Below are 16130 nucleotides of genomic sequence, written 5' to 3' on the forward strand. Positions count from 1 at the left end.
CCCCCCCCCCCCCCCCCCCTCTCTCTCTCTCTCTCTCTCATGCCCCCATCTCGTTTTTACTTACAATAAATCTTAAACATAGCGTTTTAAAGTTAATTATTGAGAATAGATGCGAATATGTTTTCAAAATCCCAGTAACCCAAATGGGTCTGTGAGATCACACATCGGTTGGAGAGGGGAACAAAACACTCGTTATAAGGGTGTAGAAATCCAAATGGGTGATATCACACATCGGTTGGATAAAGGAACGAAACACTTCTTATAAGGGTGTAGACACCTGGTTTGTGAGATCCCACGTTGGTTGGAGAAGGGAACGAAACACTCCTTATAAGGTTGTAGAAACCTGATTTGTGAGATCCCACATCGGTTGGAGAGGTAAACAAAACACTCCTTATAAGGTTGTAGAAACCTGATTTGTGAGATCTCACATCGGTTGGAGAGGTAAACGAAACATTCCTTACAAGGGTGTGGAAACTTGGTTTGTGAGATCTCACATCGGTTGGAGAGGTAAACGAAACATTCCTTACAAGAGTGTGGAAACTTAGTTTGTGAGATCCCATGTCGATTGAAAAGGGGAATGAAACATTTCTTACAAGGGTGTGGAAACTTAGTTTGTGAGATCCCACATCGATTGAAGAGGGGAACAAATCATTTCTTATATGGGTGTAGAAACTTCTCCATAGTAGACGTGTTACACAAGGGTGTGGAAACTTGGTTCGTGAGATCTCACATTGATTGAAGAGGGGAACAAATCATTTCGTATATGGGTGTAGAAACTTCTTCCTAGTAGACACGTTACATTCCTTACAAGGGTGTGGAAACTTGGTTTGTGAGATCTCACATCGATTGAAGAGTGGAACAAATCATTCCATTATGGGTGTAGAAACTTCTCCTTAGTAAACGAACAATATTTGCTTACGGTGGAGTTGCATCTCTGCCAATAATTTTGCTCTCCCCCAACACAATCATAAAATAGCTTTCTCTTTCCCAAAAGTGGTCTCATTCATTATTTTGAAGGTAGATAATGATAGGTTAACAACCTCCTTGTTCCTACTATTTCAATTACGTTTAAATATTCACAAATCCTTCTCTATCTCTATCTCCATCTACACCTCTTCTTTTCATTTTTATGATGAAACAAGACATGTTTGGTTTAGATCATGTAAACCCCAGCTCAATGGATCAACAACATGAGGAGAACTCCTCCTATCTACATTTCCCACATCCTTTTCTCGACGACGACGACCTATTTTTGACTCACTTTTTATCCCAACAACAAGAACAACAACAACAGCAACTCGTCAGTGGCGGAGATTGTTGGAAAGAACAAGACGAAGAACAAGAACAGGATAAAGCAGACGATGTTGGACATGATCATAAGCAAAATTCAGAGAAGAAAGGTAGAAGAAGCTTGGAGGTGAAGAAGAAGAAGAAGAAAGGTAGTAGTAGTAATAGTAATAGGAAAAATGGAAGCTCCACCACAAAGAGAACAGGGAAGAAGGACAGACACAGTAAGATCTGCACAGCACAGGGCCCAAGAGACCGTAGAATGAGGCTGTCCCTTCAAATTGCAAGGAAATTCTTCGACCTTCAAGACATGCTAGGCTTTGACAAAGCTAGCAAAACCATAGAGTGGCTTCTCTCACACTCAAATTCCGCCATCAAGGCTCTCAACAACAACAACAACAACAGCGGGGTTAGCCACGGCAGCGCGTGCTCCGGGTCGAGTGAGGTCGTGTCAAAACAAGACGCTGGTGGTTCCATTGGCACTCCCAAACACAAAAAGGGCAGGCAATTACAAACAATTGGTAGAGAGTCAAGGGCTAGGGCAAGAGCTAGGGCAAGAGAAAGAACAATGTTGAAGAAATCTCCACAACCCATTTGCATTTCTCAACATTATTTGAACTCAGATGAGACCCATTTGGAAGATTGCCCTAAAGTTTTTGCCTTTTCTGATGATCTCTCATCAATCCACACCTTTTTCTCAGGTAATATCACCACTTTCTTGCCCTAATTCCTTTTTCTCATTCCACATTACTCAAATTACCCTAATTTATTCATCAATTCCTCTATACAAACAAAAACCCTAATTCTTCTTCTTCTTCCTTTTGTTTAATTTATATAATAACCTAAACATTATCCAATTAGGTTTCCGCCACTAAGGTTTCGTTTGATAATCATTTAGGTATGTGCGATGATACTTTTGTTTGTAGTGTTCTGTTCTTTAAATTCATACTTGTTTTTCCTTATTTTCTTACTATTATTTTTATCTTTGCTTAAGAATATTTGTGACGATGTTAATAGAAAATTGATAGCAAAACAAAGATACATACGGGTGAAAATAGTGTTTATAAGCGGAAATTTAGTTTTTATTAAACGGGTCTTTAGATTATCCAATAGTTATCAAACGGGTCGATTTTAGTTCTTGAAAATAATACTTGTTTTTTAATAACTTCTTTACAATAACTTTCATCCTTCTTAAGGAAACATAGGAGTTTATAGCCAAGTTTTCAAATACAATTTTTTTTTAGTTTTCAAAACGAGGTCGTAGATCTCTTGCAATGTTTCGATTGAATCCTTATCCGTCAAAGTAAAGTGAACATAGTTAGTTCTTTGGGTGAAATTTTAAAAATGTAAAAGGAAACAAAAGAAAATTGAGCCCATTTCTGAAATTCAAATGATGGATCAACTCTTATTAGATTGAATTCATTCCTATTATAGATCCTATTTAGCCCACCTTTTTATCCTATACAAATTGTTGCTCTTCCTATTCACTCAAAAGTGAAAGCAAATTACCTAAAAATCTAACCCCAAATCATAGAGCTACTATTGTCTCATTTCTTTTTATATTCAGGGACCAAATACACAAAATTTTTGAAGTTTAGGGACTAAAAACTGCTTCATTCCCTCTCCAATAAACGTGGGATCTCACAATCCATCCATTTGAGGGTCCAGAAAACACGTTTACTAGGGAGAGGTTTCGACACTCTTATAAAGAATACTTAGGTTTACCTAGAAAATGGTCTCCCCGTCTTTACTAGGAGGAGATTTCCACACAGAATACTTGGGTTTCCACTTAGATTTGCCTAGAAAACGTGTCTACTAGCGAGAGCTTTTCACGCCCTTATAAAGAATACTTAGGTTTCCACGCTCTTATAAAGAATACTTAGGTTTGCCCAAAAAATGTGTCTATTAGGGAGAAGTTTCCACACACTTATAAAGAGATTCGCCTACAAAACGCATCTACTAGGGAGAGATTTCCATACCCAAGAATACTTAGGTTTCTACACTTTATAAAAAATGTTTCGTTCATCTCTCCAACTAATATGGGATCTCACAATCCACCCCTCTTGAGGGCCAAGTGTCCTTGTTGGCACACCGCTCGATATCTGGCTTTGATACCATTTGTAATAGTCCAAGCCCACTGCTAACAGATATCATCTGTTTTGGTTTGTTACGTTTCGTCGTCAATCTCATAGTTTTAAAACATGTCTAGTAAGCAGAGGTTTTCATCCCCTTATAAAAAATGTTTTGTTCTCCCTTTCGACCAATATGAGATCTCACACTAATAAACTTCATAAGATCATAATTAGTCCAACACTACGTATAATTTTAGATTAAAAAGTCGGAGATTTGAATCACGACCCACAACCGAGATGCACCAAGTTAAGTTAAAGATGAAGGAGGGTTTAGGGGTTTTTGAAGATGTAGGGTGTTCACAGGTCTGTCAAAGTCAAATAGTGGGAACATCTTACGCCACTATGATATCAAAGTCATGGTGTGCAGCGTAGCCCTGCTGAGCTCTAGGGCTCCCTCCTCTTCCTTTTTTGACTCTCTTTCCCCAACCCATTTTTATTCCTTCAACCCTACAATCCCCATTTCTTCCTTTTCATGCACCTAAATCTGTGCCTACATAATCGTTTACATCAAAACTTTACCTCAATCGTTGGTGTTTGAAGACGTAGGATATCCGGTTGAGGATTATCGGGAGGAGCAGTCTCACATCAGCTAATTAAGGGGAAACCAAAAGCAAAGTCATGAAAGCTTATGCTCAAAGTAGTATTCCACCCGTCAGACTGCATGGGAATCTTCCTAGGTTTTTCCAACTTCCACTCAATCCCCCATGGAAAGCTCTTAGATTGGAAGGCTTGTTTGGTTCGCCCCTCGCTACTGCGTTCTGTTAAGCTATGGATTATAGGAACAAATGTAGTTGAATGAGACAGCAGGCGGGTTACACGTTCCATTGTGCCGAGATGTGAGTTGCAGGTGTGACAATATCTTCCCACTGTAGAGGTTCATAATTCCTAAAATATTATCAAAATCATGCCCTTAACTTCGCTATGTCAATAAAATCTCTCAAATGTCGTACAAATAAGTTGTGAATCTTGACAAGTGTTGAACAAATGGTGTACTTTGTTCGACGGGAAGATTGTTGAGGACTATTGGAACACCATCTCCATAAGTATGATGCCTTCTGGAGAAACCCTAAAGCCATGAGAGCTTATACTCAAAGACGATAACATCGTACCGTTGTATCCACAAACAACATGTTATGTTGTTCCTTAAACTTTGCAATTACTTTAACATAATGAGAACATGGGAAGAGAACAAAAGTTGTTGTTTTGCATTTCAGATAGAGAATATAATAAAGTAGAAATGGTTCTAAGTGTTGATCGAGCCTGTCTCTTGTGTGGAAGCTTTCTTATCACCAAATGCATTTGATCAAATCAACACAATCGCTTTGCATTTTGCTATCAGGTTCTAACACGTTCATTGCTACCAAAAAGCATTGCATACACGTTTACACAACTTAACATCTAATCCTATTAATTAAAGAGATGCCTGAAAACAAGCCTAAAAACTTTTTATCTCCTCCTCTTAAACCTTAGGGTTGGTGTCATGTTTTGGTATCTTCTCTTTAACCACTTAGTACAGATGTTATCGAGCACCGAAACCTAATTGTTCGTTTTGGCTTGTTATGTATAACTATCAGCCTCATGGAATTCTAAGAAGAGGTTCCACACCCTTATAAGGAATGCTTTGTTTTTCTCTCCAACTGATGTGGGATCTCACAATCCACTCTCGGCACACCGTTCAGTGTTTGGCTCTGATACCATTTGTAACAGTTCGAGACCACCATTAGCAGATATTGTCTGCTAAAGCCTATTATGTATTGTCGTTAGTCTCACGGTTTTAAAACACATATATTATGGAGAGGGTCTAGTCCTACTCCGACCAATGGCTCGCACCATCTGGTGACTGACTCTAATAACAGCCCAAGCCCACCGCTAGTAAATATTGTCCGCTTTAGCCTGTTACGTATCATCGTTAGTCTTACGATTTTAAAACGTGCCTACTATGGAGAGGGTCTAGCCCTACTCTAACCAGTGCCTTGCACCGTCGGGTGACTGGCTCTAATACCATTTGTAATTGTCAAAGCTCACTGCTAACAAATATTATTCGCTTTGACCCATTACGTATTTTGATTAGCCTCACAGTTTTAAGACGCGTCTCGAACCCCATTTAGATAGAATCAAGGATGAAGAATATAATCTTCGTCTCCGACCCCGTTTAGCTAACCAAGAGAAATCTCTCATCCTTTACTCCTCATTCGTAGTCGTGTTTGTAGCGAATCTCCACAAGGTGTGGTTGTAGGAGTTAAATGACAAGTCTATGACATAGGAACATTTTTTAGGTTGGAATATTTTGAGAAGCATATGAATGTTTTGTTCAAAGGTTATTGGTTTAAACCTAGGAGTGTTTGTGGCATAAATGTCTGAGCCACCACCAACTTTTGTAAGACCTCAAACCGTAGAAAAAGCAAATTCCATAAAATCTGTTTGAACAGAATAAAATCTTGGATGGTGGGTTTTAATCATAGATCCTGCTCCCATATGTAGGCAAATCAAAAGGGGCCGTGTCCTTGTAACCTTGTGTGCTAGATTATAACTCGGGTAGGAAGAAGTGACAACTAGTCGTATCTCTTATGGTACATTTTGAGACATTTTAGTTCTAGCGAGTGTAAACATGATTTTGATTACTGGTTATACACCCCATATTGACACAACATGAAATAATAAAAGATCAATCTAAGATGAAAATATGTAAAAGGGGTTTGGAACGAGCATGCGACCATGGACAACACGTCTTAGACAAGTATGACAGAGACATTCGACATGTGGTCATAGACAACATGACTTGGACAAGTATGACCGAGACATCCAACATATGACCATAGGCAACACGACTTGGATAAATATGACAGAGACATCCGACATGTGGCCATAGACAACACGACTTGGACAAGTATGATTGAGACATCTGACATGTGGCCATGGGCAACACGACTTGGACAAGTATGACTGAAATATTTGACATGTGGCCATAGGCAACACGACTTAGAGAAATATGATAGAGACATCCGACACGTGACCATAGGCAACACGACTTGGAGAAATATGATAGAGACATCCGACACGTGGCCATAGACAACACGACTTGGAGAAATATGATAGAGACATCCGACATGTGACCATAGGCAACACGACTTGAGAAATATGATAGAGACATCCGACATGTGGCCATAGGCAACACGACTTGGACAAGTATGACACAGACATCCGACATGTGGCCACAAACAACACGACTTGGACAAGTATGACTGAGAGATCCGACATGTGGCCATAGCATTGGACAAGCATGACCATAGAACGGACGGATTGAAATTTGAATGAATTGAATGGACTTAATAATTGGGCTTAATAATATATGGAAAATTGAAGTGGTATTGGGCTTAGTGATTGGGCTTAGTAATTGGGCTTAATAATTGGGCCCAAAATTGAAAGCAGAAGAACCACATTTCTTCCCTCCGCCGTCCGCCTCATCGGCTTTTTACGCATTTCCCTCTCATTCCGATTCCGAATGCAAACAACAATGCTCTCCGTTTCCCCTTTCTTCCATCTCATTCTTCTCCTCTTCTCTCTCGCCGATCTCCTCAACGCCGCCGCCGCCGCCGACTACCTGAAGCTTCCATTGCTCCACAAGAACCCCTTCTCCTCCCCTTCCCAAGCCCTCTCCTCCGACACCCACCGCCTCTCCCTCCTCTTCTCTGCCCTCCGCCGCCGCCCTAACCCCACTCTCAAATCCCCTCTCATCTCCGGCGCCTCCACCGGCTCCGGCCAGTACTTCGTCGACCTCCGCATTGGCACTCCTCCCCAGAGCCTCCTCCTCGTCGCCGATACTGGCAGCGACCTCGTCTGGGTCAAATGCTCCGCCTGCCGCAACTGCTCCCACCACCCTCCCTCCTCTGCTTTCCTCCCCCGTCACTCCTCCTCCTTCTCCCCTTTCCACTGCTTCGACCCCCACTGCCGCCTCCTCCCCCACGCTCCTCCCCACCTCTGTAACCACACGCGCCTCCACTCCCCCTGCCGCTTCCTCTACACTTACGCCGACGGCTCCACCTCCTCCGGCTTCTTCTCCAAGGAAACCACGACGTTGAAGACCCTCACTGGCTCCGAGACCCGTCTTAAAGATCTGTCGTTCGGGTGCGGCTTCCGGATCTCGGGTCCGAGCGTTTCGGGCGCCCAATTTAATGGAGCACGTGGTGTCATGGGATTGGGCAGAGGTCCGATCTCCTTCTCCACTCAACTCGGCCGCCGATTTGGCAATAAATTTTCCTATTGTCTTATGGATTACACACTCTCTCCGCCGCCCACCAGCTACCTAATGATCGGCGGCGGCCTCCGTAGACTCCCCGTGACCAATGCCACCAAAATCAGCTACACCCCATTGCTAATTAACCCTCTGTCACCAACATTCTACTACATTGCCGTCAAGAGCATCACCGTCGACGGCGTGAAATTACCCATCAACCCGACCTTGTGGGCCATCGACGAGCAAGGAAACGGCGGGACGGTGGTGGATTCGGGAACGACGCTGACGTATCTGGCAGAGGAGGCGTACAAGGAGGTGCTGAAGGCGATGAGACAGCGAGTGAAGCTACCGGCTGCAGCCGAGTTGACTCCGGGATTCGATCTATGCGTGAACGTATCAAACGAATCGCAGCGGCCGAGTCTACCACGAGTGAGATTCCAGCTGGGGAATGGTGCAGTGTTTCCGCCGCCGGCGAGGAACTACTTTCTGGAGACGGAGGAGGGGGTGATGTGCTTGGCGATCCGAGCAGTGGAGGGCGGAAATGGGTTCTCGGTGATTGGGAATCTGATGCAACAAGGATTCCTGCTGGAGTTCGACAAGGAGGCGTCGAGGCTGGGCTTCTCAAGGCGGGGCTGCGGGCTTCCTTGAACCTTCGTTCGTTCTTTGGTTCTTTTTTCACGACTCGACTCGACTCGACTCACTGAGTTGGGAACTCGTGACCCATTTTGGATTTGCCAAAGTTATTAATAATAATAATAATAATAATAAGGTACTTCTGCATTTCTGTACACAAAAATATATTCATTTTTAATTTATTTGTCTACTTCTACCACCCTTTTTAATATATATATATATATATATAATTAATTAAATTATTATCTAAATAAATATATATATATATATATTTGTTGTTATGTGTGATTACTCATTCAATAAATTTCTTTCTTTTTTTAAATAATTTTATTGTAAAATGTGATGTGTGATGGACTATTATTGAGTTGTAGATGGAAAACAAAAAGTTGAGTATTATGGAGATGGAGATGTAAAAGCAAAAGTATGTTTTTTGTTTCTTTTTTTTCGAGTCCAATATTTTTTTTAGTGCGTTTCGGTGAGCGCATGAAATGGTTCAAGCCCACCGCTAACAAATATTGTCTGTTTTGACCCATTACGTATCGTTATTAGTCTCATGATTTCAAAACGTGTCCATTGGTGTGAAGTTCCACACTTTTATAATAAATGTTTTGTTCATACTCTCCTGTAAGATCTGTTCTTGAAGTTAAGGAGTCTTAGAAAATGTTTTTTTTTTTCTTCGAAAGTCTTTTGGAGTTATTGTAGACTTCGGTTCTTGATGGTCTTTCGGCCCAATTAGTTGAATTTGGGCCGAATTATTTAACGAGTCTAAATATCACCACTTAATTTGACTAAGCTAGCTTATTCGATCGATTCATTTCGTTGAAGACTTGCAACATTGTTGGATTTTCCCATTTTACTATGCATGGTCAATTTGTAATTGGTTCCTCTTTATTCCCACACTCCTTCATTTCAGCATGTTTTGTCTTGGTTCACATGCATCTTAGAAAAATATCTACGACCTCACTATACATGGCATGTTTAATCATGATTGAGCCAGTGTCATTTCTTTTAAGCGTTTTTTAGTCATTGTATCCTCAAGATTACTTCTATTCGTACGCGGTCTCGATTCATTTATGTTCAGTGTCACATAATTGAAAATAAAATTATCCCGTTTTCAATGAATGGGTTTTACGAAAAAAAAAAAAAAAAAAACATTCTCTCTGGTCACATCAAATCATTGTATGGATATTCCAAGTCTTTCCCTTCTCATCTCATCCAATTTTACACTTCACTTGATGAACATAAAAATCATGTACAAGCATTGAAGTAGGAAGAATGTGAATGAGCATAGGATATTGGAAGCATGATATTAAAGGCAGAAATAAATGGTATCAATTCTTATACAATGAGTAGCCATAGCCGTAGAGAGTTTATAGTTTGAATATCTTGAAACGGATACCAAAAGTTTCCCCCACAAACATGTGGACATCAGAGTCCTTCAAATGGATCCAATTAAATTGCTGCCCACTCGCATTTATTGTTAATATTATGTACCCAAACACAAATACATAATAAATAAGAGAAACATGATGAAAACCCATAACCCACTTCCCATATTCTCTTAAATATTTTTCCACCGCGACTCTTCGGAAAAGGTTTCCGCACCTTTATAAGAAATGTTTCTTTCCTCTCTCTAAATGAACAATAAGTGAGCATGAGGACGTTGGTCTCCATGGAGGGTGGATTGTGAGATCCCACATCGGTTGGAGAGGAGAACGAAACATTCCTTCTAAGGGTGCGGAAACCTCTCCCTAACAAACGAGTTTAACACCATGAGGCTGATAGTGATACATAACAAGCTAAAACGGATAATATCTACTACCGGTGAGCTTGAGCTGTTACAGACACTGGGCAGTGTGCCAATGAGGACGTTGGTCCCCATGGAGGGTGGATTGTGAGATCCCACGTCGGTTGGAGAGAAGAACGAAACATTCCTTTTAAAGGGTGTGGAAACCTCTCCCTAACAGATGAGTTTAACCCCGTGAGGCTGATGGTGATACATAACAAACCAAAATGAACAATATCTACAACCGGTGGGCGGAAAAAGGGTGGATGAAAGGAGAGAAAGGGTATGAAAAGGCAAAGTGTATAGTTGGGGATGGGGCCATGAGTGTGTGTTTGTACTAAAACACTGCTACTTTATTAATGGATGGTGGTGGGTTCTTGCTTGTTGTAGTCACTGATTACGTTAAAATCAAACATTTTGATCCAAAAATGAGTCATATCAGTTCACTGCCACCATTCCCCACCACACCAAACCAAACCAACCTTCACACAACAAGCCCTTCCTCTTCTCTCCACCCTTTTCCTCTCACCTTCCCTTCTCTCTCTCTCCACTAATTTCTTCTGTCCTATATGTCTTTTAGGAGACCATCCATGTTCTTCTTTATACCAATGCACATATTGTCCTTACATGAGAGATACAGAGAAACAAAGCTAAAATCAATGATAGAGTGAACAACTTATCTGGGAAACGACGTTCAACTCGTCGACGGTGGACGTAGTAATCGTGAACGTTCTATAACGATGGACAGACCAGCTAATAATACTTTTCATTGGGTCAACCACAACAATTCAACAACATTTAATCTCTGCTACATGAACTTAAGATGCAAAAAGATCTATTCATATATACGTCTACATGACAGACAATTTCAATAATATCAGAGGAAAACCAGCTACCAAGTCATATCAGAACTCCCAACTCAGTAAGAAAAGTAGAGAATGAAACCTAGTAGTGCCATGAGACAAACGTTGCCAAATTTCAACGTCCCCGACAAAGTTGGTCCTCCCGAACTATATCGATGTTGCCTGACAGAGAAACAAAAGAATCGAGAATAAGAACGAAATCGAGGGGAAGTTTAGTGCAAAATGCAGGATGGTTTGGGGCTGAAGTTTTGAAGTTACTTACGTCTGTAGGCTCTGAAGGGCACCACAATATAGAACATTTGGAGGGGGAGGCATTTCGGTTTCCCCATTTTCCTCAGGATTGATGATTTTCATGTATGTTTCTTGGCCCAAATACCATCTATCCAGATTTTCTGTTCTTATGTTCCATGTTCCAACGTTATCAAGTGAAATGAGGATTGCAGTCCAAGCCCATGGATAAACCTACAAGTATGACGCCACGGATACAAAAGACTAATTATAAGAAACAAAATCAACGTTACTGCTACATGGCATCGCGATATTCAACGGTCGACTAGGTTGACTAAACAAACAACTTAAGCAGATTTCTCAGACATGGTGTAACAAGCATGGTAAGCATTTGGTAGTTCTTATACTTGGTCATTCATGATACATTGTTGCTTGCACTTACCATTGTGTCATTTCAATGAAACGGCACGATATTATTGAGATGCTTACGTCAAGAGAAAGTGACATATCAAGACAAGAGTATGTTGAAGATTGTTGGGAGAGATGCCCTATATCGGCTAATTAAGGGGTTGGTCGTGGGTTTATAAGTAAGGAACACTATCTCCACTGGTATGAGACCTTCTGGGGTAACCAAAAGCAATATTACGAGAGTTTATGCTCAAAGTGGACAATATCATATCATTCTAGAGAGTCGTGGTTCCTAACATGGTATCAGAGTCATGCCCTTAACTTAACCATGTCAATAGAATCCTTAAAATGTCGAACAAAGAAATTGTGAGCCTCGAAGATGTAGTGAAAAGTGACTCGAGTGTCGAACAAATGGTGTACTTTATTTGAGGGCTCTAGAGAAAGGAGTCAAGTCTCGATTAAGGGGAGGTTTTTGACGGCTACATAGGTCTCAAGGGAGGCTCTATAGTGTACTTTGTTCGAGGGGAGGATTGTTGGGAGAGGAGTCCCACATTGACTAACTAAAGGGTTGGTTGGTCATGGGTTTATAAGTAACGAACACTATCTCCATCGGTATGAGGCCTTTTGGAGAAACCAAAAGCAAGCTATGAGAGCTTAGTCTCAAAGTGGACAATATCAACGATCCTCAACAACGTAGGATTTGTAGTTGTGGCTTCAATAACATCCTTAAAGAAATTACTCATTAGCACACGCGAAGAAAAAACCCGAACCAACCTGTATTGTACAGCGGCTGATTGCATCCCACTTATTGTAGGAACCTCTTTTATCTTCTGACCAATCACCATAACCCATCCTGAGATGAAGAATCGTTTAGTTAAATAACGATAATAAGTTGAAAATCAAAAGACCAAAACATGAATAGAAATGTGACTCACCCTGTAACAAAGAAGGAATAACCATTCACGTGAAAGCTCTGCATTGTAATATCATTGTTCTGAAATATGACCTCAATGAACCCTTTATATGTAGCATTAAGAACAGATCTATCAGCATGTGGCGTCCGGTTAAACGGTCTATCAGGAAAATCAAGTTTGTAAGCTCCCTTGACACTATTCTGGTCAGCAAGCCTGATGGGCATATCGGGATTGACAAATGAGATACCGTTGAGGGTTGCTCTAGGTGACCCGCTTATCGTCACCAATGGTGCACTCTTCAAGACGAAGGTCTGTGTTACACTAATTTGACCATAGTGGAACGATCCCTGAGGATTAGGACGAGCTCCACTCGCAGTTACATTTTGCCTAACAAAGCCAATTCGGTATCAAATGTTACATATCCTTGGCTAAAAACATGTTGAACTCGTAATCTACGCTCTAGCAAAGCTTTTAATGCTCATCAGTGCCTCGTCTATAGGATATCAAATTTGGAGCGAGTTAATAACATACCTTACACTCCTTGCTTGGTTCATGGATCTCTCTTTGTCATATATGTCGTTAGGTGGGTCAGGAAGCGGACCAGTTGCTGGTCCTTTAGAATTAGAATAGTGCAAGATGGCAACACCCGTGACCCTTTCCCAAGTAGATCCATTCACAAACCTAGCACTTGCAACAATGTAGTAATCGGTGCTAGCATTCTGATCCATCGTAACTAAGAACGAATAGGACTGCCCGACATGAATATCGAAATCTGTGAAGTTCTGTTGAACTGTGTAATGCCCATCGGTTTCTACGAGAAGCATATTATGATTCTGGATTCTGAAGTTCAAACTAGTTGAAATACCAACATGATGCACGCGAAGTCGGTACGTTTTTCCTGCATCACATAAGGTCAACATCAATTTAAGATCCTGGCAGTTGAAGACTACCATTCTGGAGAACACACATGCAACGAAAGCCTGCAGTGCTTCTAATATAAGAACACTGCTATATGCAACAGAGAAAGTTTCTTCTAATAGTCATTGTCTTGTTTAGTGCATGTTATAATACAGTGAGCGCTATCCAAGGTGATTGTGAAAATGATATGTAGTCAAATTTCCATATCAATGTAAGAAGGGAAAAGTTATCTGAGTAGGAGAGTAGGAGAGTAGTGTAACCGCCCGAGCCCACCACTAGCAGATATTGTCCTCTTTGGGCTTTCCTTTTCGGACTTCCCCTCAAGGTTTTTAAGATGCGTCTGCTAGGGAGAGGTTTCCACATTCTTATAAGGAATGTTTCGATTCCCTCTCCAACCGATGTGGGATCTCGCAATCCACCCCCTTTGGGGGGCTAGTGTCCTTGCTGATACACCACCCGGAACCTGGCTCAATACCATTTGTCCAGCGTCCTCGCTGACACACTGCCTAGAACCTAGCTCTGATACCATTTGCAATAGTCCAAACCCACTGCTAGCCGATATTGTCCTCTTTGGACTTTCCCTTTTGGGCTTCCCCTCAAGATTTTTAAAACGTGTATGCTAGGAAGAAGTTTTCACCCCCTTATAAGGATTGTTTCGTTCCCCTCTCCAACCGATGTGGGATCTCACAATCCACCCCCCTTGGAGGCTTAGCGTCCTCGCTGACACACCGCCCGGAACCTGGCTCTCCAACCAATGTGGGATCTCACAATCCACCCCCTTTGGGGGCCCAGCGTCCTCGCTGACACACCGCCTGGAACCTGGCTCTAATTCCATTTGTAACAATCCAAGCCCACCGCTAGCCGGAATTGTCCTCTTTGGGCTTTCCCTTTCGACTTTCCCTCAAGGTTTTTAAAACGAGTCTGCTAGGGAGAGGTTTCCACCCCTTATAAGGAATTCCTTCCCCTTTCCCACCGATATGGGATCTCACAAGTAGAATCACAGGAACCATTAATACGATAACTTATAAAGAACATTACCAGGGTGTACCGGAACAGATTCGTACTCAATCCCCGCAGGAACGAGAGTTGAATTGTACTGATAAGGCCCTTTTCCATTGATAAGAACTCCATCAGGTATTCCAAGATCCTTTCCAGCATCAAGTGTAGCCCTTAGTGCCTGAGAGAAAACAGTATTAAACTGCTAGCTATTTCCCTTTCATTCACACGAAAACACCAAAATCGAGCTCAATACCGACCGTATGATTCTGTGTGTACCAATCACCAATGAGAAGTATAATGTCCCCATCTGGTTGTGCAAAAGGAATGGGGATTATTTCTCTGTTATTAAGAACAAAAGGACCAAAACCACCAGATGCCCTCTGAAAGTTCAAAGATGGAAAATAAAAGAAGCTCCCAATTTGATCCTTCACTTGAAACTGGTAAGTCCAATTCCACCTTGGAGGAATAGGACAGTTGGTGCCAAGAAGACCATCCTGCCACGAATTACGTCGCATTTGAATTCCAGGCCTGTCACAACAAGACGTCGCCAATCACGCTTAAACACGAAAACTCATTGCTATGGGCAAACACACATACAAAACAATGTTGTTATCACAAACAACCTACCAAGTGAGAAGAAGATCTTCATCCAAATCGTTCCAAACGTTAACTACAACATTGTTATTCGTCGTGGCATTGATGAACGGACCAGGAAACTTCCCATTAACAGCAATAACCTACAATAAGAACTTATTAACAAACTCAGCTAACTCACTCAAAACTTTACTTGTAATAGCAACTTTGCATCTCCAAAGCTCAAATCTCTAATAAAGTGACAGTTTGGTGAAAAGGGTCATTGTAAGTTGGGGCAATTAGATAGAATCCGAGAAGAACTCAACTAAAAGTCACCAGCATAAAGAACAAATAGAGGCGTCTTAAAGCTATCATGTGAGAAACGTGTATCTGTTTTCTCCAGCATTATTCTCCTTTAATTAAACCAAACTTTCTGAGATCAGTTCAAATACACTAAGAAATCTACAAAAGGAAGTTCACTCAAGCCATCTTTGGAGATGACATAAAGCTTGAAGATCACTATAAAGGAACCCCCAGGTCGAGAAAATGATAGCCAAATCCACAAGTCAACCCAGAAAGTGATATCAGAAGCACCAATCTGGGACAAATCTATCCACCAAAAGAGTACCCACAAGAGGAGAAACGGGAAATCCAAATCGAAAGCAGAAACAAACGCAAACCCAGGAGTGCAATAAACAATGAGACAGAAACAAACCCGTTGAGGAATGCCGAGCGGAGAAGCAGTAATGTATGAGATTCTAAAGTCATAAAAAACATAAGGGTCGCCTGCAAAGCTAAAGCTGGGGAAAATAGCAACGGAAATGAGACAGAACAGAGACGCAGTGAGAGACATTGAAGAAGCCATTGTATCCTTCCTTGCGCTTCTTGCTGCAGCTTCACTAAACCCAAAGCTTTTCTAATTTATGAGGAGTTTTACGAAGTTTTGCATGACACTAAGCTCACAGAGAAACAAAATACACTGAGACTTAGAGGGTCTGTGTAGTGCTGAAACTTCTTCTTCAGTAAGCAAATTGAATTTGTGAGCTGCGAGAATAGGAAAAGCTGAGGGGCAAAGTTGCAAATACTGAAATTAATTCAGCGTACCAGCCAGGGGAGGTAGAGTGTATAGTACATTAAAACGAGTCCAAACACATC

The 16130-nt window shown here is 41.5% G+C and overlaps 3 protein-coding genes across 3 annotated transcripts; 2 read left to right on the forward strand and 1 right to left on the reverse strand.

Annotated features, from left to right (window-relative positions):
* The first annotated feature begins 1177 nt into the window (after nt 1-1177).
* LOC111435624 (transcription factor CYCLOIDEA-like) lies at nt 1178-2014 on the forward strand. Its single transcript, XM_023073060.1, has one exon. The coding sequence runs from the start codon at nt 1178-1180 to the stop codon at nt 2012-2014; it is 837 nt and encodes a 278-aa protein (XP_022928828.1).
* A 4748-nt stretch (nt 2015-6762) lies between these two features.
* Nucleotides 6763-8441, forward strand: LOC111435697 (aspartyl protease family protein 2-like). The gene has a single exon (XM_023073178.1). It carries the CDS (start codon nt 6922-6924, stop codon nt 8299-8301), a length of 1380 nt encoding a protein of 459 aa, XP_022928946.1. The 5' UTR covers nt 6763-6921; the 3' UTR covers nt 8302-8441.
* Nucleotides 8442-10753: 2312 nt separating this feature from the next.
* On the reverse strand, nt 10754-16062 carry LOC111435696 (monocopper oxidase-like protein SKS1). The gene is made up of 9 exons (XM_023073177.1): nt 15691-16062; nt 15030-15139; nt 14660-14930; nt 14442-14580; nt 13017-13383; nt 12507-12872; nt 12346-12424; nt 11198-11397; nt 10754-11097 (listed from the first exon to the last, which is right to left on the reverse strand). Exons 1-9 carry the CDS (start codon nt 15838-15840, stop codon nt 10992-10994), a joined length of 1788 nt encoding a protein of 595 aa, XP_022928945.1. The 5' UTR covers nt 15841-16062; the 3' UTR covers nt 10754-10991.
* Between the last annotated feature and the right edge of the window lie 68 nt (nt 16063-16130).

This window comes from Cucurbita moschata, unplaced genomic scaffold (assembly GCF_002738365.1).
Source record: "Cucurbita moschata cultivar Rifu unplaced genomic scaffold, Cmos_1.0 Cmo_Scf00050, whole genome shotgun sequence".
In the NCBI taxonomy this organism is placed as follows: domain Eukaryota; kingdom Viridiplantae; phylum Streptophyta; class Magnoliopsida; order Cucurbitales; family Cucurbitaceae; genus Cucurbita; species Cucurbita moschata.